At 49.1% G+C, this 22,809-nt stretch overlaps 2 protein-coding genes across 2 annotated transcripts; both read right to left on the bottom strand.

Annotated features, from left to right (window-relative positions):
* Positions 1-738: 738 nt before the first annotated feature.
* LOC141978052 (nucleoplasmin-like) lies at positions 739-7,153 on the bottom strand. Its single transcript, XM_074939897.1, has 8 exons — positions 6,922-7,153; positions 6,459-6,565; positions 5,137-5,219; positions 4,429-4,548; positions 2,611-2,704; positions 1,901-1,983; positions 1,551-1,572; positions 739-752 (listed from the first exon to the last, which is right to left on the bottom strand). Exons 2-8 carry the CDS (start codon positions 6,523-6,525, stop codon positions 739-741), a joined length of 483 nt encoding a protein of 160 aa, XP_074795998.1. The 5' UTR covers positions 6,526-6,565; positions 6,922-7,153.
* A 3,039-nt stretch (positions 7,154-10,192) lies between these two features.
* ADRB3 (adrenoceptor beta 3) lies at positions 10,193-19,647 on the bottom strand. The gene is made up of 4 exons (XM_074940048.1): positions 18,238-19,647; positions 15,565-15,631; positions 13,727-13,848; positions 10,193-10,260 (listed from the first exon to the last, which is right to left on the bottom strand). Exons 1-2 carry the CDS (start codon positions 19,542-19,544, stop codon positions 15,598-15,600), a joined length of 1,341 nt encoding a protein of 446 aa, XP_074796149.1. The 5' UTR covers positions 19,545-19,647; the 3' UTR covers positions 10,193-10,260; positions 13,727-13,848; positions 15,565-15,597.
* Positions 19,648-22,809: the final 3,162 nt, after the last annotated feature.

The following is a 22,809-nucleotide window of genomic DNA, read 5'->3' as shown; positions in this document are numbered from 1 at the left end:
GCTCAGAGACCACCTACCGCATTGGGGCCCTCAGACAAGTTCACACAAAACAGCCAGGGGAGGGAGGAGGCACGGCTCTCTATAACTGTTAGAATGGTGAATAGGGCACTTCCCCATGCAATGGGAGACCCCCCAGTTCAAGTCCCCTCTTCTCCTGTGGGGGAGAAGGGATTTGAACAGGCTCTGTCACCTTTCAAGTGAGCAACGACGCACTGGCCTCGGGACTATTCTGAACGGGGAAGTAGACATTAAAGAAAGCACAAGTTCGGAGGAGAGGCATTAGGCAGCTGAAGTATTGACATTGCATTTAAGTCACAATGCTAGACCCAGCTTCCCCTGCTACCCTAGCGGAGATGCAATATGAAATTCTTGCAGTTTAGGGAGGATTCTACCCCACCCCCACTGCACCTAGTGCCCGCATCCTCCTCGCAGTCCCCACATCCTCCTCACTGGGTCGTGGAAGGGGGCAGTCTCCTCGCTGCTGATTAAGGAAGGTCTAGGCAAAGGTTGCTGGGCGGTAGCACAGCTGGACACGTTCCAGAACAGAGCCATTTAGGGAACAAAGGAAGTTTAATAAGTAAAAGAAGAGGCCACTGGAGGCGAGGAGATGCAGCAGTTTTACCGCAGCAGAGATAAACCATCCCAGGGCGGTACAGCCTGGCTTAGAGTCTGAAGTTTTCCAGGGGCAGAGTCCTGCTGGTACAATCCACACACACTGCAGGAGGGGGCTGGACAGCTTCAGCAGACCTGTCCTGGGAGGAAAGCAGAGCATTAAGGCAGAACTCACTCTGCAGCAGGGCCACGGCACACGAGCCAGCTCAGAAGCAAGGCAGGCGAAGGACAATGATGCCTCCAGCTGCACACCCTCCAAAATGGGAGAGCCAGAAGAGGACCATTGGATTAGATGCCTGCCCAGACCAATGCAGGAGTTCCTCCTGTCATGCCAGGCTCTTTAACCCTCCCTAACCCTGTCACACCTCCTCCTGGAACCTGCCCTGATTGAAGGGCCAGATTTTCAGAAGGAGCTCAGCACTCAACACACGCCGGCTTTGCCGCGTCCTTTTGGAAAGACAGCCACTTATTTTGAGGAATAAACAGGAGCTTTGGAAAAGTCTAACATTCCAGCCAGCACCCAAAGGAAGCCTGCAGCTGGTAGGACGAAGTAGCTGGAGCGTTCCAAACCGGTGAGCCGCTCCAGTGGCGGGACTAGCAGCGGCCCACTGTTTAGAGCGTACGAAGGCATAGGAAGGGGCACAACTGGGAGGCAAGGAAATGAAACTAAAGGGAAATACAGAGTGTTCCCCCCACAACGAGATGCCTCCTAAGCCCAGTGCTGGAAGCCCAGTCATTTGGGATAGTTAAGAAGTGGACTGGACGCAGCACGAGAAGCTGTGTTGTAGGAATAATCCTGTATTAGATGGAACCTAGTTGGCCCTTCCCCAGTCCTAGATTTCCACGAATCACTGGCACATCCTGACCCATGGATCTATTGCTGCCATAGTAGAAAGGCATTAAACACACTGGAGAGGGGCTTGACTGGACCATTGTACCTGGAGCAAACATTTCAGAGACCTAACAGGAAAGAGACCAAAGAGGTTAGCCATCTAAAAGCAATGTTGTTGCCCAACATTAGAAGCTGTTGCTGGAGCAGAGGTGTGTCATTTTCATTACCTGTCCATGGAATCAAAGATATTTACAGCTTCTCCTTAGTGTCGCATGAAAAAAAAGAAAGAAAAAGTGTTGATCAGAGTATCTCAGATTGGAATGAGAACAAAAAGCAAGTTCTTGGAAAGAGGTTAAAACTACTTTGAAAAGCTGGGAGATTGTTAATTTTTTCCTCTTATTTACACCAAATACAAAACAAACCATACTGAAGTCAGCTAGAATTAAATTTAGTTACTGTATCTTCTTCCACTACAGCCAAAGATAACGACTCCTCTGCTAGCCATCCTCCTCTGGCTTCGTATTTGGCATCATCTTCCACTGGAAAGAAGGGATAATTGCAAGGTTACAGGCAACAAAAACCACCACCACCAAAGTCCGTTGTTTCTTTAGGGTGCTGTGCCAAATTACTTCAGGTCATTCACAAAAAGCAGGTGATTGTAGAGGATCCCCTATTTTGCACACAAGGAGACCTTAGGTTTGGTTGCAAATTTGCAGCTCAAGGAATACATTGTGTAAACACACACACACACACACACACACACACACACCCCTGTAGGGAACTACACGGAGACTTCTGTGCCAGGAAGATGGACAGCGGAGGAAGAGGAAAAGGGAAAGCTACAGCCAGTGAAAGAGGATAGCAGCAGAGGAGTGGGGAGAGCTGCAGACTTTTATGGATCATTTCTCTTTTATAATACCTCTAGAGCACTTCATAAAGATGAACAGATCAAGTCTCAACACCTCTGCTAGGCCATTCTTCTCTCTGTGTCGCAGATTACGAAGCTCAGGGAGACACAGTGACTTGCCCAAGACCACAGATAAGTCAGTGTCAGAGGTGAGAATAGATTCCAGGAGGCCTGGCTCCCAGTGCTGTGATTTGACCCCCCAAACAAACACTCCCTCCATTTAAACAGTGCTGGCACTTGGAGGACAAGTTTTACTCACAGATCAGATGTTGTCCATTGAGATAAACCGGCCCAGTTCCAGACTTTAATTCAAAGGCAACAGGAGGGATAAATTCAAAGCCATCAAGACTGATCTGAAACAAAACAATTAAAAAAAATCCAGAATCACTGAAATATTGAGAAGAAAATCTGGCTAGGGAGCGACTCAGTGAACTTGAAGCAAAGCCAGCTGGTGGGGGCATTCCAGAGCAGATGGACTTTACATGGACCCCCCGGTCACTACATATTCTTTAAGAAGAACCTGCTGATGCTCAAGCCAAGCTGTGCCCTCAGTTACACCCACAACTGCACTGACATCAGTGGGGTTCCACAGGTGTAACCGAGGGCAAAGTTTGGAGGCAGACCCCCCCCCCCCCCACACACACACAGTACAGTAGGTGTGGATGGCATGCGGCTGATGCACTGATGCCACAGCCAAGTCACTGAAACTGCACAGCACAGAGACTATGCTTTCAGCATCCTGCAGATATGGCCAGGTGACTGGATCAGGCTCAGAGTTTGTTTTCCTGGCTGAGTTAGTAGATGTGTTAAATTTGGTCTTCATAAGAAGACAGATAAGTTACACTTATTTGACTCGCCACTGGCGGATATGGGGAGCAGAGCAGGAAGACGTGGGATTTCAGGCCTGCTTTTTCTCCTGGCAGGGGGAGCTGCACTAGAAGTTGTTCTCTGAATTCCAGTGCATGTCTCAGCTAATCGTTAGCATAAGGACTCCGGTCCATGGGTGGCAGCTTGCAGCAGGTGTGTATTCAGAGCAGTTCCTAAACAATCAAGTAACTTATCGCACAGAGATGTTTTAATTCCAAAGACAGTATTACCTTTCACTGAACTCCATGCTTAGTTCCAAGCATCTGCTTCATACATGGGTCTCGTTAGACAGCAAAATGTATATAGCTCCTTACTCCCATCATGAGCTGGGAAGATCTCTAGCAATTTACAAATACAACCCAGCCAGCCAAAGACAATACATCCAATTTCAGTGGCTGACCAGAAAAGTGAAGCAGGCCAGGGGATGGGAGGTAGCCCTGAAGAAGAGCACAGTTGCTCTTTTTGAAAGTTAGCCCAGTCCTTTGTTAAATCAGGACGAGCGCTATCAATGAGTCCTTGAGTAAAACAAAAACAGATGTTTCTAGTCAAGATCGGATTGTGTCCTATTTACAGGGATGCACTTTTTAATTTTAAGCTTTGATTTGTCTCTGGACTTCTGTCTTTCTACTCTCTGGTCAGTTTTAGATCCTAAGGCCAGAAGAGACTATTTGTGATCCTCTAGTCTGACCTCCTGCATAACAATAATAGATCATCTCTGCCATGCATGTTGGTCTGCACAATGGGAGAGGAGCATTCACAAATTAACCTGCACAGCAACTTTGTGGGACAAGTAACTTCTGTGTGTTGTACATGGGGAAAGCTTGCTCAGAGCTGGACTTTCAGAGGTGGCAGCTCCCATAGGATGCTCTGTCCCAAATGTGGACTAAGTGACTTGACCAGGGCTACAGAGAATCACCATTAGAGCTGAGATGCACCTGGTTCCTAGCCTGAGTGCTAACCACCATGCCCCACTGGCTCTCAGTCACTATAGCTGGGGTGTTAACATTTTGTCTGAGGTTGAACGGACCATAATGTGTACAGTGGAATACTATGCCAGGCAAAGGAGAGAGAAACAATCCGCTCGTTCATCCGAGAGGGCATGTGCATACACTGTAATTCCCCCAGATTAGTTGCTTGCTGGGCAGAGATTGTTCTGGGGGTTGCCGTGTCAATCTCTTGGCTTCATGCAGCAGGTTTCCCCAGGAGTTACCATGGGTAGGACAGAGAGCCTCAGTGAAGCGATGGGCACTGGCCTGTTGCCACCGTAGGTGTTTTTTGAAGCTACTGCCACCACGTGCGGTTCATCCTCGGCCTCTGCACTGAGACAGATCTGCAGCAGCGGAATGAAACGGATCCTCATGAAGCTGGGTTTGCTGTGGACTAATCCCCATGCAGCCAGCCAGCCTGCCTCCCTGCCCGTTCAGTGTGCCCTGAGCGGCGTCAGTGCCATCCCCCATTGCCAGCTGGCAAAAGCTGCACCAATCCCCACATTCACTGAGCCAGTTCCCCTCCAACATGCCACAGCACAGGCCACACCCAGGCAGCGTTTAAAGGTGTTATTTAAATGTTTGCTTGGGATTTTGGTGCTGATTAAAGTCCTGGGGGCTGAAACCCTCTCTTCTGCCTGGGCAGGGGGAGCAAGTCTCCCCCAGGATTGCTCCCTCCCCAGGGTGCTTTCACCCTGACCTGAAGAGACCCAGGAAAGGAAAACATGGTCTGTGTTCAGAGCATGGCACCTTTGCTGGGCTTGGGGTCAAGGCCATGAATGCTTGAGAGATCAGCAGAGCTCCCCACCCAGCACTGCTCCTCTCAGACTGACCCTCAAGCCTTGTCTGCATGGGAGAGTGGCACCAGTGTAACCCAAGGTGAGAATTTCAACCAATGTCAGAGGGGATCCCCGACAAGTTACGTGGCTTACAGTTTTCAGTAAGACCAGGTGTTCCAAGAAGTCATCTTCTTCCATCACCACACACCTCCTGGTGCTGGTGTTCAGCTCACAGCCTATGGGGAAAAACACAGCTGGATTTGTGGGGGCATCACTGCCCCCCAAACAAACCCTGCAAGATGCAAGAAGAAAAACTGCAGCTGCTAATGGAAATTCTAGAGCAAAGAAATCCCTCTAGTCCCAGAACACACACATGCCACAGGTCAGAGACATAGACAGGCATTTCCCATGGGCAGAAACTTTAAGGCCGGAAGGAACAATTGTGATCATCTAGTCTGACCTCCCACAGAACACAGACCAGAGAAATCCACCCAGGAATCTCTGCATCCAGCCCAGTGGTTTGGCTGGACTGGAGCCTATCATAATACGGTTTGTTGTGTGGAGTGAGGTTTGCCTCTAACTCTGCTCTGAAAGGTTATTGACTCCTTATGGGCTGTGTTCCCAATACCCCAACTTGCAAAATACAAGCTGGAGTACTGGAAATATTCAATAGCTCTTTGTATTCCCCTCCCTAGCAGTTGCAATCCTAACGGACCTTCATACATAGATACGCCAGTCAAGAGCTTAATGAGGACACCATGTATCCAGTGCTTTGCTTTTCGTCATTTCATTCAGCCCAAGCCAAAGAAAACAAGTAGGATTTAAGGCTGGATTTAAGAAGCTGGAATGAAATTAGCAGCACTGATCCTGGGAAGCTAAGTGCTCCAAATGCCAGAAGCACTGTACAGCAGCTAAAGGCAGGGCTAAAACTGAATCCTCAGGAGGCCAGTAGAGTTCAAGGAGCAGCTAAGCACGTACTTAGGCAGTAAGTCAACAAGAGCCACCAAGCCAATATTGCGTACTGCTTGGAGACTTGAAGAAAGGAAATGCGGGGGTGGGGGAAACTTATATTTGTAGCCTGACTGCATATGCAATGCTCACGCCTAATCATAGGGGCTGGTGCTCTCCTTCAGCACAGATGGGTAGTTTGCTCAGAGGCTAGCAGGGAAGGCACGTCCTGCTCTGATCACAATGCAGCATGGTAGGGCCCAGGCCCCACTTGGAAGAGGTAAGGGGGAAATGCAGTCTACGCCATTGGATGGAAATTATCCACTGCCCTTAGGGTGGGGAAAATTCACACCCACCCCTTTTATTAGATCATCCTGTGGCAGTATTTCTGCAACCCTTCACAAGGGACCCCACCTGCTGCCCATCAACTCCTCCCCCGTTTTGCTGGCAGATACCAGCCACACAAACAGCTCTGTGAACCCAGGGAACACGTCATCTTGGTCACCCCTCCGCAGTTGTACCCTTACCCCACAAGACAGCAACGGGTTTCTCTTCTTCAGAACGCGGACTCAAGAGCAGGAGAGATGAACTCATTCTGCTCTAGAATGGACTCCACCTGGGCACCAAACAGCACCTACAGGAATGAACATGGCAGAGGGGGCAAAATGCATCTTTTTGTTACCAAACCAAGAGCGGGAGCAGGAAGAAAAATAAGCAACTGAAACTCTTCGAGTTTCCTGTATTGCACTGAAGTCACCGAGCCAGTGAGGAGCATTACAGAGATATTTTTTCCATATTAGAGGGTTTTTAAAGAGTAGTTTGCTCATGCATCTGCTGTAATAAAGACTCAGCTTGAGACACTATTCTTGCCATTTTATATATTTCGAATAATAAAATCCCTCCCTCTCCCCACTCCAATCACCTTGGTCAGGTGGAACAAGTAGTTTGCTCTTCCTGGGCTAGTAAAGTTTTCATGATGATTTTACAAACCTGAATTAAGCAGGGAGATCTGAAAAGTCAGGACACTGAAGAGAACAACTCCTCCCTTTCGCAGGCCAGACTGGTAATTGAGATCTTCAGGGGAACTAAAGACAACAGATTTAACAGAAGAGGTTGGGTTCACTCTCTCAACATGGACTCATTTGAACTGCCCAGAACCTACCAGCATTTCTGAAGCCTCTAGAATACAGCTCAGCACTTACACTGGACTTTACACCCTCCCAGCATGGAGCTAGCCATAGCTACTGAATCTACATTACTCTAACTGACCCGGGGGGTGGGGGGAGAGCCCAGGTCAGGTGCTGGGAGTTCAACTACCAAAGGGAGAGACAATCTAGGACAATTTGAGAATATCAGACACAGATAACCACATGGATTTCATCCCCTGACATTAAGTCAGAATTAGGATGGAAAGCATTCTCTGAACCCTAAGTTTGTAAAAAGCTTGCTCCATGAATATGCTCACAATCAAGATTAGCTCCCTCCTAAGCTAAGGGGGGAAAAGAACTGGGCTGTCCTGGGCCAATTACAAATGAAGGGTGGATGAGATGGGGAGCTAGCTAAGTAGAAGAGCGACAGGAAATACAGATGAAAGACACACGCTCTGTGAGCACACCTGTCTGTGGGTGAAATTAATCATACATCGCTCGCCAGCATTCCTTGCTCTAGTGCAGCAGGGAGGGCCTTAGGGCCTGCACCTCTCACCACATCTGGCGTTGTTGCTTGCCTGAATCTTGCCTGCCCCCTGCCCGAGCCCTGCTGCCCCCGTAAACTCACTGAAGTCAATGGAACTGCTCAGAGTACACAAAGTTAAGCATATGCATAAATGTTTGCAATGACACAGGGGCCTGACACAAAACCCACTGAAGTCAATGGTAATCTTTCCACTGACTTCCTTGGGCTTGGGATCAGGTCCCAAGAGCAGTAGCTTCTAAAACATCTAGAATGTCTCTGTTATAATAAATAATAAACAGAACTGACACACATTGCAGGGTGATTGAGTTCACCCATGTCTCTAAAGAGCTTTCTCAGTCTCCCCATACTGAGGTCAGAAACTCAGAGGCATTGGTTTGATCCTTGGGGGCTTGCTAAGAAGTTTTATGATTGCAGTTGTGGTAGGTTCAGATCCTCAGCTGGTGTCAATCAGCATCACTCCATTGGTTTCAGTGGAGTGACACCAGCTGAGGATTAGGCCCCTAGAGAGGTGGTGAGGTTTCTTACATTCTGAAGTTCATGGGATGAATTATTAGCAGCTGTTTCTAAATGAGTCAGTAAAGGTGATTCTGAATAACACCCCAGGAACTCTGCAGAAGCACTGAATTGACTGAAGGGGGAAAAGCAGGTGAATTTGAATGTTTGAACTTAAAACTAAAAATAAAATTGAACCTGTTGTTCCGATTCTTTGTATTTGTTGTTTGCCAATTTCACACTTGCAAAATATTAAAAATAAAATATGCCAAGAAACAAACAATGACAGCTAAAAACAAACACCGCTCATTATCCACATTAAAATTCACAGATCAGTCCAGCTGGTTCTCTAGTAAAACTCCCACGTTTGGTGTGGTGGTGTTCTTCCCTTGTGCCAGTAGGTGGTGCTGGGAATCTCCGCATTGCTTTCTTAAAAGGGGAGATGTTGCTTTTTGAGCTGCCTGCACTAACTATAGAAGCATAAAGATGAAGGGCTGGGACCTCAAGAGATTACCTGGTCCATCCTCCTGCATGGAGGCAGGACCAAGTATACCTAGCCCATCCCTGACAGGTGTCTGTCTCACCTGTTCTTAAAAACCTCCAGTGATGGGGATTCCACAACCTCCCTCAGTAACTGATTCCAGCACTTCATTGTCTTTGGAGTTAGCAAGTTTTTCCTAAACTCTAACCTGAATCTCCTTTGCTGCAGATTACGCCGATTGCTACTTGACCTACCCTTGGTGGACGTGGAGACCAGGCGAAATACAGCCCCATGGAAGCTGCCAACAACGTCATGAATGACCAGCATTGTCCAGCTAATACCTTCAGAAGGCTTGCTAGAAGCAGCATGCTAAAGAACCTCCCTGCTGAACTGGCCCGTACCCACCTCTGCTTTGGATTTCTCTCCCCTTTTTTATTCATTGCTATGAACATTTGTATGGCAAGAGGATTTTTACTGCTAACAAGCTCATTGCTTTTCAGGGCAGGCTTCTCCCACAGCAAATCCCACAGTAACTCCAAATTCTCCATGCTTTGGTTGTTGGAGGCTGTAGGATTTTTGGCGAGTTTTGTTTTTAAGGGTCTCCTTTCATCTTGGCCCCAGCAGTGGGAGCGAGCTTATTACCCCACTTCCATGCACATTGGCCAAGGTTTCTTTTGCCTGTTCAACATCTGCTCCTCAGGCTTTCCCCCCACCTAACGTCTCAAATAATCTTTTGCTTGTGGCATCGCTTCCAGTTGCTGTGGAAATCGTTATAACGGCCTGTTCTCTCCTAGCTATCGGAAGTGTTTATTGTTCCTGGGCTGATCTGAGGGCCCAGGAGAAGGAAAACTCTGATGTCAAACCCAGAGCGTCAGGCCTGGCCCGGCAGTTTGTTAAAGTTGTGCTGATCACACACGCTCTATGGGTTTGCGCTACCAACCCTGGCTAACGAAGGCAAAGTAAGTATTAATCTGGGGTCTCCAGCACACGTTTAAGCACTTGTCAAAATCTTAAAGCCTGATGGGAAACGGTGGTCTCTGGCCTGGAAGTACATCCATGCACACAGCTCTGTTGATTTCACATGAGCCCAAGCATGCTGCACTCTAGTGCAAAGCATGGAACTCTCTAGACTGCTTTACTACGGAGCCTCCTGGGGTTGCAACCACTGCTCAGGGAAATTTCTCTGGGCCAAAAGGGGCTGCCTGCCCTGAAGGGTGAATTCCATTGAATAACACTGAGTTCCTGGAGAAAGCCCCTCCTTTACTGCAAAATGGGGAGCTGGTTTCAAAGGTATAAATGAGTTAGGTGCCCAGTTCCCACCGAAAGCTTGTCTACTCTTGAAATGCTACAGCAGCACCGCTGTCACGCTTCAGTGTAGACACTACCTACCGGAGGGTTCTCCCCTTGGCGTAGGTACTCCACCTCCCCAAGAGGTGGTAGCTAGGTCAACGGACGAATTCTCACCTCAGAACGATGTGGTTATGCCACTGTCAATTCCCAGTGTAAACCAGCCCTGAGAATTGGGTGTTGAACCGCCCTTTGTGCCTTGGAAAATCTCCCTTTTCCAGGGCTGGCACTTGTGTCCTCTTGCACTGGACCGCTGTACTCACCATCTCTCTGCTTACCTGTTGAATCCCATATCTGGTATCAGCGAAGCCACCCTAGGAGACAGAAATAGGGCTACTTCAGTGGAATCTAACCATTGGAGCCACATTGTTCCCAAAGCGTAGACCGCTCCAAAGCCAGCTCTGAGAAGAACCGCAGACGGTTCTTTCTGTACAAAAGAAACACCTCAATACTCACAGGGTTTTAGGTGTGTATATATATTTATTTACAAGTGACTGTTGGGAACTTTTGAAGGCTTATTTCACATGGGGGGAAAATGACAATCACCATCATATTTACAACAAAAAACATCCCGGAGACAGATATAACAAGCTAGCAGGGTATATGCACACCACCATAACTACAAGGGCACATTTGTACATAATGCTATTTACACTGGATAACGTGTACAGTGTCTATGTAGCTCTCATGCAGCCTGGACTCCAAGGGTTTGATTCTCATTTACGCTAAGACCACTTTTCACCACTCCAGCAGCGTAAAGGAGCCTTCAAGTGAGAATAAATTAGCCACTCTCCGGCTCCTTTCCGTGATTACAGTGTTGTACCATGGCCAGAGTGAGACTCAGACCTCAAATGCATACCCTGCTACTGCTTCAAGGAACTACAGACCTTTCAGCGCCGTGATTTTGGCACGTACAGTAGAACCTCAGAGTCACGAACACCTCGGGAATGGAGGTTATGGTTGTTCTTTCAAAAGTTTACAACTGAACATTGATTTCACGCAGCTTTGAAACTTTACTATGCAGAAGTAAAATGCTGCTTTACATTTAACATTTAGTTTACATTTAACACAGCACTGTACTGTACTGTATTTGCTTTTTTTGTCTCTGCTGCTCCCTGATTGTGTCCTATCAGTTCCAAACGGGGTGTGTGGTTGGCCAGTCAGTTCATAACTCTGAGGTTCTACTGGATTTACATCCAGGGGCACAGCTGGCATATGTACAGCTATTCACAGAGACCTGCCGTCACAGTCTGGGGCTTGGGCCTGAAGATAGAGCTAGGGTGCAGCTTTTCTGCCTCAGGGCCTGCACCTGTTGGCCTCCATGGGAGCTGGAATAGGCCCCGGTGCTCTGATTTTCAAAGGTGCTGAGTATCTGCAGTTCCCACTCAACTGGCTGGGAGTTGTGGGCGCTCAAAGCCTCTAAAGAAAGGCCCTTAGGCCCAGCTCCACAAAGGTATTTAGGCTCCTAACTCCCATTGGTTTCAGTAGAAGTTAGGTGATTAAATCCCTTTGGGGATCTGAGCCTTAGAGATTGCAGGACCCATCTCAGAAACCAAGAGTAATATGTGGAGCCCTATTGGCCCAATCCTACAAGGTGCTCTCTCCCAGGTGCTCCATGCCTGACCGGGTCCAGCCCCAGGTGCACAGAACATAATGTAGTTACCACTTTATTGTGGGGTTGTTTCAGGGGTCCAGAGATTAGCTGGACTGTTGTTCCCTGTCCAAGTTTATCTCCATTGCTGAGTGTGTACTAGCAAGAATAATACCTTTCATTCTGGAGAATCCTAAAATGTTTTGCTAACTGTATACACACAACACAGCTCAAGTGCAGCTGCCTCTGGGGTGGAGGGCTATAGCCAACAGGTTCATATCACACTGCACAGGTGGAGGAGGTGGGGGAGTCTGGCCAACCTCTGACTCTCACAAAAAGTGCCAAGGGAAGTTTTATGCCCAGGCAGAGCAAAGAGAATCTTGTCTTGTAAGGGTTCATCTAAAAAGACCTCCAGGGAATTCTATGTATCCCCTTTGGCAGGCGAAGGGCTAGACCTCCCTTGCAAGATTCACACATGACATTCTGGGAAGTTTGGGCATTTCGAACCTGACGCTAACACCACGCTGCTTTCCCCTCCAGCGCTGGTTGTAGCAAAGTGTTGGTGTTTTTTAACCATCTACAGTCGATCTGATTTACTAATCGGTTTCCTTTGTGACATAAGAATATGGTTTAAAATACTTGAATTCGCATTTTTGTCCACATCCTTCCTGTGCTCACAGCATCCCCATCCATTCAGAACTTATTTTCTCCTGACGCTAAGGGACAGATCATATATTTAGGTGCCCAACTCCCATTGAAATTAATGGGAGTTAGGCTCCTAAATACCTTTGAGGAGCTGGGGTTAAATATTCAATGACTTCCCGCATCCCCTCCTCTAGTTTTCTCTTGTTTGCATTACTGCAGCCTCACTCTGTAGCACTGAGGCCTTTAAAAGGTCTGTCTACACTGCAATTAAAAACTCCTGGCTGGCCTGTGCCAGCTGACTTGGGTTAAGGGGCTGTTTAATTGTGGTGTAGACGTTCGGGCTCAGGCTGCAGCCTGAGCTCGGGGACCCTCCCACCTTGCAGGGTCCTAGAGCCTGGGCTCTGGTCTGAGCCTGATCTTCTACACAGCAATTAAACAGCCCTTAGCCCAAGCCCCATGAGCTGGGTCAGCTGGCCTGGGTCAGCAATGGGTTTGTAATTGCTGTGTAGACAGACCCTATGTGTTTCCCCAGCTCCAGCTCTGACTCTGCCCAGACTGGCAGAGATTCGGAGATTGAAATTGGAGAGAAGACTATGGAAAGGTCTCTTGTTTGTGACAGGCCTTTCTTCCCTTCCGCCTGGGCCCTGCAGTGGATTCAGCTGTGTTCTATGCATGCATCTTCAGCAACATTTGCATCAGGAAAGGAAAATAAAAGTTCCATCAATGGTTCAATCATATTTGATGCACAAAGTTAATGCGTCTAGGCAAATAAACGTTCACACAGTCCATTACCTCAGCATCCCGGGCCCGGTTCTGCCCAGCCTGACACCTTGTGTAGTCATTTACACCTGTGTATTCTTCTTTGGTAGCATTTTACATCCACTGTACATAGTTGTAAATGACAGCACAAAGCACAGGGGAGAATCAGGCCCAGTGTATCCAAACCCCAGCACTTTCAGTGCCACGTTCGATGTGAATCCATGTCTGGCTACCAAAGTCAAACTCCAGCTGCATTCTGAAGTACTGCTTCTGAGGTAGTAGTTTCTCTTGCAATCTATACAGGAAACATCTTCAGGCCTTCTTCCCTTGTAGCATCTTTGGAGATTACACACACTGTTCACATTTAGGTCGGTCAGTTCTTCATCTAACCAGTGTCCTGAGCTGTACTGGAATTCAGCTACCTAGCCCTGGAGAGGGAGGTCTCTTATACTGGGTCCAACTTCACATCACAAGAGGCGCTGGGGCTGTTTCTAGACCTGACTCTAGCCAGCCCTCACAAGAGATATTGAAACCATAGTAAGCTATCTAGGCTTAGCCCTCTGGGACCCTGGTATAATTCCAGCACTTGTCAAGGGCTCTTACTGAAAACAACTAATGACAGCAAAAGGCCTCCTCTTTCCTGCACATTTGCTGTGTATACAGGAAAAATTGTTTTAAGAGCTGCCTCCCCTATGTAACACTTTTCTTTAAGGTACAGTTTCCTCTATGCTATGTCCAAGTCTGGAGAAACAGGCAGGAAATGAAGGTATGTGCGTTCAAAATACCTGAGTGAACATCAAAAGTTCAAAGACTATGGCTCTACATGTCTGATTCCTTTTCTTTCAGGTGGATAGTAGCTGGCACACAAGCCAAGAGCAACAACCCAGTTGAGGGCTTTGACACATTCCTGGAAGAAAGGAAAATAGTGAATGAATTCTGAACAGAAATGATCTATAATCAAAGTCACTCTCAAGATGCCAGCATCATAGGCCCTGACATAACAAAGCTCTTAAACACATGCTTAACTTTAAGCCCATGCTTAAGTCCCATTGAAGTTCAAATAAATCCATCATGGGGAAGCAAAAGCATATACAATATAGTAATGCAAGTGTGTTAGTAATACATAGAGTAACATAGCAATCACTGGGAGTACTCACAAGCTTAAAGTTAAGCATGCGCTTAAGTGCTTCATTGGATCAGGATCCATACCATAGACAGGAGCATGCAGAGCTGTACTGACACAATGGGAACCTGCACTTCCAGTGAGCCTAGGTGGCTTGTAGCTGCTGCTAAGATGGGATGGGCAAACCGCAAATGGCTTGGCACCTTGGTTTCTGCACTTCTATTCTGGAAATGTCATGGGAGCAGGTTTTTCCCGAAAGCTTCCTGGTATTTCCCAACTTCAGATGGGCCAAGATACCTTTCTATATTCTGGTGACATTTCACTATCTCTGCTCTCAGGCCAGACACACACCAGGAGACACAGTGGGCAGCACAAACAAATCAACCAAAAAAGGGAAGAAAATTTTTTCAAGTCTCAGAAAAGTTTCTCCTCCAGGTCACTTTTGGGGCAAAGGTTTGGGGTGGTTTTCCTGAGAGCTAAGGGAATCAATAATGATCAAATAAGTAGCCCTCTCTACCTTTAACTATTAGTGTAACATTTGGACTGAATGACCTCAAAGGTTCTGAAATGTTTGGATCTGATGTTTTTTCCTAGTTTCCAGCCAGGAATACAAGCAGAGGTCCCAGCACTCTCCTGGGGAATTCTGTTCTGAAGCCCCATTTTACACACTCAGGCCGTTTGGAGAAAGAAGCATCGTAATTTTTTGACATTATCCAAACCCAAACTGTGAACTCCAGACATTCCCTCATCCCCGGTGCTCATTTTATCCAAACTGATTTACAGAAACAAACACTTCTACAGTGCCTCCCATCCCAATGGGTGCCAAAGCATTTTGGCCCAGAGCCTCGAAGGTATTAAGGCTCCTAACTTCCACAGATTTCAGTGAAGTTAAGAAGCCAAATACCTTTGAGGATCTAGGCCTTTTCCCCTCCTTTCTTATTTTCTCTCTTACCATAGAATATCAGGATTGGAAGGGACCTCAGGAGATCATCTAGTCTAACCCACTGCTCAAAGCAGGATCAATCCCCAATTTTTGCCCCATCACTAAATGGCCCCCTCAAGGATTGAACTCATAACCCTGGGTTTAGCAAGCCAATGCTCAAACTATTAAGCTATCCCTCCCACCTTATCTTTATGTACTAAGCATTATTAGATAATGGTGTGATAATTCCACATGAAAGTGTAAAGCAGTGATCGTGGATTAGAATGATACCTCACTAGGATAAACAACTTCAAAAGGAAATTCAGGGCTGTGGCTTCCTTGTCTAAGTCATGTTTAAAGATGCAAAATTCCATTCACAAAGCTTAAATTGGTGACTGGATTTTCAGAGGCGCTCAGCACATTGGGTGTATGTCTGGTACTGAGCTCTATTGAAAACCTGATGCTGAGTGCAGGTGCTGAGCACCTGGAAATCTGGCTCTGAGCTCTTCGGAAAATTTGACACTGTTAGTAGCTGGAATATCACAAAATTTTCCAGGTGATTAAAAATCTATACTTACATTCTTCTCTTTTTCCTTCCCTTTCAAGCACACTCAAGGACCTGCTTTTGCTTCATTGCAGGTAAATCTTTAAAAAAAAAAAAAAGACAATGAATTAATAACTGAGATCTTTTACAGCTAATTTCTATTATTTACTTGCACATGTTTATAATGGCCACATCAAGGGAACAGCCAGACAAACAAGTATGATGCATGGTGTCATTTGCTTAAAGATGCAAAAGAACCTGAGTGGAATCCTGAAGTCAGTGGGAGTTTAGCCACTGATTTTAATGGGACCAAGATTTCACCCCTGTCTTGAAGACCCTGAGAAATTGTGTCTGGTGCGATGTGTTCTTCAGAGTAACTCTGCTTCATCTGGGAAGATTTGTGCTCCAAAACAGACACACCAACAAGCATTCAGCTTCCTCTCACCTATTAAATCTATCACAGCTACAGTCTCTCTGCTCTACTCACATGTACAATGCATGAAACTGACTGCTTCTATGACAAATTAATCAGGGAGTATGTAATGGGTTAATCCCTCCTTAAAACCCACTTCTTCTGGGAGGACTCTACATTATGGCTTCACTCATCTCTTCACTCACAGTGTCTCTATGCCTTCGTGCCCTTGAAATGCTGCCCTGTGTACTTCAGTTGTCTGATTCACACTGCAAAGTCTTCCAGCAGGTGCCTTGTATTTCTCAGGTGTTTCCCAAAGCGCTGTGTTCTCTGGTGGTGCAGTGCCAAGACAAGACAGAATCCTGAAGCCTTCAGTCAGTCCCTACACAGGGAGATCTCCGACTGCAGTTCTGCTTCACTAAGGACTAAATAGCGGAATCAACATTTCCTGAATTTTGAGTCAGGCAAAACACGTCATTGAAAGTTCTGTTGCTGATCAACAACCCTCTTCTCCCCTATTTATTTTTTAATTAAAAAATTCATTGACAAGTGTTGTGTGCGTGTGTGGGGAGCAGGTTGACTGTCCATAGAGCTGCTTGAAAACATTTGACAATTGAAACATTTTGATGAAATTTCAAAATGTTGCAAACCCAGTAAAAGTTTCCCAGAAAATCCCATGGAAGCATTTTAAACCAGTTCTAGGACTCAGTCGGGACTTCGCGGTTTGTTCTGGAAATAAATAGTGTATTAATAATAAAAAATAATAGAAGTAATTATTAATTGTCAGCAATCCCTATGAGCTTATGTTTTCAAAGCGCCTGTGGTTTTTTAGACCACTGATCAGAAATGGATAGCTAGCCTGTGAATACAGTTTAAATACTGTGGTGATGGGGTTATGTTAGTAGGTAGAAATAGGTAGATTTTGATTACTCTATATAGTCCTTACTGACTCCAGTCAGCTGTAATGGGAGATCTCCATGTTTATGGACTGACTGAGGTCTTCAGGATTCAGGCTTAGGTTGGCAGTGCACCCCCAGAAAACATGGTGCTTTGGAAAACACGCAAGAAACAACCATCACACCAGAGTGAAACTAAAAGCTTATTCCAGCGACAGCTCCAGAACTGAGCAAAGATACAATCGAAGTTCCTGTTCTCTGCAAGATGTTACTGGATGTTATTTATGTATAAAAGTAACCAAACTCCAATTTCTTCTGTTCTTTATGAAGGAAAATTCTGATTTTTGTGTGTTTACACAGCTAACTTCACTTTGAGTAAAGCTTATTAGAAAACACACAAAAAATCACATTTTTCTGTTTAGCACTGACATTTTATTTACCTGATAAATCTCCCAAAAGCTCTAATTTTAAGATAGGATGGGGGCATTTGAAATCTCAAAACAATTAGGTCACATTAGATTATATTAGATTGAAAAACAATGACTAAGCAAATCAAACTGGAAGCAGGGAAATATAGATTAAATGCTGAGTTTTTAAAGACAGGTACTTTTGAAAAGCCCACTAGGTACCATTTGCCTTTAAAACCTTTACAAATCTGGCCTTCATTCCCTTCCAGATATTAGCCAATGTCAGGGATTTCCCATACCAAATTAAATTTGGAAGTGACTAACTGGACTTAGCTGTGGTTTCCCCAAGGTGTCTCTTTCCAAAGAGCCAGGTCACTATAACTGCAGCAGTTGCTGGCCCAGGCATCTCTGCCAGCTCATCTGTTGCTGGCGGAAAACACCCTTTCCCCACCGATGGATAAACAATCTCCTGGACAGCCTGCAGTTTGCATTGTCTGAGCAGACACTTGGATTAGCTAGGGAAAGGCATCCCCAGTGTGAAATGGAAATCTTAGCCTGCTTTAAATCAGCCAGTGACACTGCACTGGTCTGGGAAGGGGGGGAGCCTCTGTAACCCCAGCTTTGCAGCCAGAGTGACTGCTTACACCAGGGGTAGGCAACAGGCAGACAAGAGGCCAAATCTGGACCCACCAGATGCTTTTGAACAGGCCGAAATCTTTTTATTTACGTATTATCATTGGGGTTTATTTTTATTTTCTCTGGAGTCCCGACCTTGACTATACCTTGACCAAGAAATTTGGACCGTAACAAAAAATCACTGACTACCCCTGGCTTCAACTCTTCCAGGAGTGGAGCCAGTTCTGGCTGAACCCCACCCTTCTGCCCTTCTCCAAGTGTCAGCCCCCAGTACTTTGCACTGACCTCCTGCGAACCCAGGGGCTCGCCCTGGCCCAGCTCTAACCCCTCCCCGCCTTGCAGGCTCTGGTACCTACTCTTCCAGCTGCGGACAGAGCGTGGTCTGGGTGCCCTGCAGCTGGGCCTCCCTAAGGGGGCGCGGGGCGCTGCCATGCCCATTGCTTTGGCGGTAGGAGAGGTTGGTCTCCTCAGTCCTGCAACTGGAGGGGCTGCTGCTGCTGCTGCTGCTGCTGGTCCCCCCGTCCTCCTCCCCCGCCTGCCCGGGCTGCTGCCCCTGCGCCACCGGCTTGCTGTCCGCCGGGGCGGCCCCCTGGGAGGCGAAGGCGCAGGGGCACCGGCGGAGGTCCCTGGAGACGGCGTGCAGCCGGCGGTCCGCGCTCCGGGGGCAGCAGAGCAGCCTCTTGAAGGCGCTCCTGAAGTCGGGGCTGCGGCAGTAGATGATGGGGTTGAAGGCGGAGTTGACGTAGCCCAGCCAGTTGAGGAGGAGGAAGACCTGGCCGGGGATGAGGGACCTGTAGAAGACCTTGACGATGTTGGCCACGAAGAAGGGCAGCCAGCAGAGGGTGAAGGTGCCCATGATGATGCCCAGGGTCTTGAGCGCCTTGTGCTCCCTCATGGCCAGGAGGCGGGAGGGTCTCCTCCGGCGGGGGCCCTTGGCGCCGGGGGCCCCCGGGAGGAAGCGGTCCTTGTCCCGCTGGATGAGGCGGATCTGCCGGCTGGCCACGGCGAAGACCCGCGCGTAGACGAAGAGCATGACGAGCAGCGGCACGTAGAAGGAGATGATGGAGGAGAGGATGGCGTAGGGCATGTTGGTGACGAAGTCGCAGCAGCGCGGGTTCTGGTAGCAGCGCAGCGCGTCCTCGTCCGCCCCGTCCCGCCACCAGTGGTTCATGATGGGCAGGAAGGAGACGAAGGCGGAGATGGCCCAGACCAGGCACACCACGGCCCGCGCCCGGCCCTTGGTCACCAGCGCCTCGTACTGCAGCGGCGAGGTGATGGCCAGGTACCGGTCCACGGCGATGGCGCACAGGGTCTCGATGCTGGCCGTGACGCACAGCACGTCCAGCGAGGTCCACAGCTCGCACGCCGTGGTGCCGTAGGGCCAGTGGCCGCTCAGCACAATGGTGGCCCCCGGCGGCACCACCAGCAGGCCCATGATCAGGTCGGCGCAGGCCAGCGAGGTGACGAACACGTTGGTCATGGTCTGCAGGCGCGGCGTCTTGGCGATGGCCAGGATCACCAGCAGGTTGCCGGCCGCGATCACCAGCACCGTGAGGCTCAGGGCCGCCCCGACGGCCCACTGCTGGCTCAGGCTGGCGGCCCCCGTGCAGTTGGTGGCGGCGTCCCCCCAGGAGGTGGAGTTGCCCTGGGGCCAAGGAGCCATCTCAGCGGGGGAGCTCCGTGCGCCCCTCTCCGTGCGCCCCTGTCTCCGCGCCTTGCGCGCTCCGCGGGGCGCCAGCTTTTAAGGGCAAACTCCCCGCAGCGCTCGGAGTTTCGGCTCCATACAGGGCGTGTGAGCGGCTTCTTGAGCCTGTGCCATCTCCCCGGGAGCACTGGAAAGGCTGCCGCAGGGGATGGGCTCCCCCCCTACACACACCCCGGTGGCACTGCTCAGAGGAGGAGCCCTTAAAGGCACAGGACGCCGCTGGGCTGCCCCACTCGTAGGATCGCTGAAAAAAAGAAAAGCAGCCTGGAACACGCCCCTTTGCATCTCTCTTTCCGGGTCTGTTCCCTTCCCTCCTTTCTCTGCCGCCCCCGCGGGGATTTTAAATACTTGGATCCCAACATTTCCCCCTCCCGCTCCCCTGCACCTTCTCCTGGGGCCGAGAATTTAACGCTCCTGCGTCCCTTCATCTCTCCACAGCCCCGTGCTGTTTGCCCATTGCAGAGGGGGCACTTTCCGGCAGGAGAAGAACCCGTGTCCCAGCACAAGAGCAGGCTCTCCCCTCGGGCACTTCGCGCCTGGCAGATCTGCCCAGCCGCACAACAGCCGCAAAACAGCAAACTCCCTCTTCCTGGGGGGTTACCCCTGAAGCTGCAGCCCATCGCATAAACTGCAGCCGTCTGCCGGTCAGACACACAGGTGTACCCCCCCACACACACTAACGCTCCCCCTTGTCCTCCCAATTAGCACGTGCAGAGAAGAGGGAACAACGCAAGGGTGCCAGGCACAGACACTGGGACGGAGGTGATACGTTTGCCTCCAGCAAGAAAGACATTTTTCTGCATTTGGCTCGAGGCGTTTATTCCCCTCCAGTCCGCGGAAAGTATCAATTTCCTTCCCCGCTCCATCGAACACAAATCGGTTGTGTGCCAAGGCGAAAAGGTGGGAGTCAGGGACAACAAAATGCTCCCCGGGGAGCGACACCTCTCTCATTGCACAGGAAGAAAGCTTGTCTTCTTTCTCCCGTCTCCCCTGCAGCCAGGGAGCTACTCTCACACATAGCCTTGTGGGCACAGAGATGGCATCGCGCCTCATCTCTCGCCCCACTTTACAAGGCGTTTGGACACGGACACGGTCTCCGGTACGCAGGGCCAGCTCCACTGACGGACACACGGGCCCATTAGTCTCTGTCCTCTGCCGACTTGGCCGCGCTAGATCTTCGCGGGGAAGGTCTGAGACAGGGAATGACAGCAGAGTTCAGGACAAAACTACACCCGTTACGCACGTCTGAGGCGCTGCGGCCGAGCGAGTTGTTCCTCCGAGGTGTGTAAAGGGAAGGGGGCGGGGGCCGTTTGCTTCTCTGCTGGGGGAGGGGGGCTTTTCACTTGGCAGGAATTAAACTATTCCACGAGTTGCGCTGAGATGTACTCCCAGCCCACAGGCCGCGTTATAAAGGGGGGACCCTGGCTGGTAGAGACGCGTCTGCGTTTATATTTTATCCTTGCAGGACACGAAACGCTCCTTCATTCCCATGACGGGCAGCGGGGGCTCCTACGTTGCTCAGCCCCGGGAAATGTCCTGTCCCGGGCTCTTCCTCGCACAGGGACTGGCCCTGGGTGCAGAGGCCACCGCCCCCGGGAATGTGTCCATGTGTTCCCGCGGCAGACCTGCTCCCTCTGGTGCAGATGGTCCCATGCAGGGTCAGGAGCTCTGTGCCCCTGGCAGTCAGGGATGCAGGCCACCAGGGGTCCTGAGTCAAGGGCGGCAGGACTGGACCCTTGTCTTCCCCACTGTGCACTCTCTGGCTCGCATGTAAAGCCCAACCAAGTCAATGGGGGAGGGGCTTTCCATTGAGTCCAATGTGCTTTGGATCAGGAGCATCCTGCATCCCTCCCCTCCATAGTGTACCCAAGGACAGCGTCTGCTGCTGGAGACAGTACCAAAGTTATGTGGGTGCTTTGGGGCCATTTTGGAGCTTCCCTCTCCCTTCTCCACAGTCCCTTTCCAGGCTGCACCCTACCCTGGCCTGCTAACCCAGGATCTCCCATCTCAGCACAGGGCCATACTGGCCCAGATGTATGAGAGCGCTCACCTTGTGGTGCTGGGAACCATCCCCCTACCCACATAGTCTGTGCACAGTAACTATGGTGGGACACAGATGGGACAGGATATGGACATCATAGGCTGTACCCCCAAACCTCCACTGCAACCAGGGCAGGAGCTGGCTACTTGGCACCTCCAGCTACTCAATGAAACAGAAGCACAAAAACAGGAAAGACTCAAAAATAAGAAGCAAGAAACATCTGAGGGCCACTAGCCCCTGGATTCTTCTCCCAGCAAGGTGCATTCTACCCAGCCTTCAGAGGCTGGTTTTGGGGTGTAGTTCAGAGAACTGAATGTTATCAGATCCCCAGCTGGGGTAAATTGGTGTAGTTCTATAATTTATATTAGCTGAGGATCTGGTCCCTGGCCTCAGAATTTCTCTCAGTTTTGTTGTTTCTGATACCAGACACTCCAGGGTGTAGTCCCTGTGTGGGCACTCTGGGCTAGATCCATGGCCATTGTACTTTGATGGAGCACCCCTGGCTTGGAGACTTACACCAGCAGGGGATCTGGAGAGTTTTCTCTCACCAAATGTCAGACTTCTCTGACAAGACCTGTGCGGAAGGATGCTGCATCTCAGTGCCGTTATCAGCTACAGATTACTTACTTGGGTATTAATTTGCTAGGAACATTGCTCTGTCTGCCTGCCTGAGCTGCTCAAAGCAAGCCCCTTGCTGGGCTCATGCTTTGGCAGCTGGGATAAGTACAGTAGAACCTCAGAGTTACAAACCCCTTGGGAATGGAGGTTGTTCATAACTCTGAAATGTTCACACAACGTTACGGTTCTTCTTTCAAAAGTTTACAACTGAACGTTGACTTCATACAGCTTTGAAACTTCACTATGCAGAAGAAAAATGCTACTTTCACCTTGTTTTTTAGTAGTTTATGTTTAACACGGTACTGTACTGTATTGTATTTGCTTTTTTTTTGGTCTCTGCTGCTGCTTGATTGCATCCTTGCAGTTCCAAATGAGGCGTGTGGTTGACTGGTCAGTTCGTAACTCTGGTGTTCCTAACTCTGAAGTTCTACGGTATGTCTACTCAGCAATACGAGGCCGTGACATGGAATCTCAGAGCTGGCATCAACTGACTTGCACTGGCGTGGGGCTAAAAATAGCAGTGTAGACATCCAGGCTTGGGCTGGAGCCTGGGCTGTGAAATCT

This window comes from Natator depressus, chromosome 26 (genome assembly GCF_965152275.1).
Source record: "Natator depressus isolate rNatDep1 chromosome 26, rNatDep2.hap1, whole genome shotgun sequence".
In the NCBI taxonomy this organism is placed as follows: Eukaryota; Metazoa; Chordata; order Testudines; family Cheloniidae; genus Natator; species Natator depressus.
Note: the sequence above shows the minus strand (reverse complement) of the source record. Positions and strands in the feature narration are given on the sequence as shown.

What these genes read in the sequence shown, in the direction of transcription:
- LOC141978052 (XM_074939897.1), bottom strand. Translation starts at nt 6,525, where the DNA reads ATGAGTTCATCTCTCCTGCTCTTGAGTCCGCGTTCTGAAGAAGAGAAA. An exon ending in ACCTGGTCTTACTGAAAACT is followed by an intron (nt 4,549 to 5,136) that starts GTAAGCCACGTA and finishes CCGCTGCTGCAG; the next exon opens with ATCTGTCTCAGTGCAGAGGC. An exon ending in GGCTCTCTGTCCTACCCATG is followed by an intron (nt 2,705 to 4,428) that starts GTAACTCCTGGG and finishes GTTTTGTTTCAG; the next exon opens with ATCAGTCTTGATGGCTTTGA.
- ADRB3 (XM_074940048.1), bottom strand. Translation starts at nt 19,544, where the DNA reads ATGGCTCCTTGGCCCCAGGGCAACTCCACCTCCTGGGGGGACGCCGCC. An exon ending in CTCTGTCCGCAGCTGGAAGA is followed by an intron (nt 15,632 to 18,237) that starts GTAGGTACCAGA and finishes TTTTTTTTAAAG; the next exon opens with ATTTACCTGCAATGAAGCAA.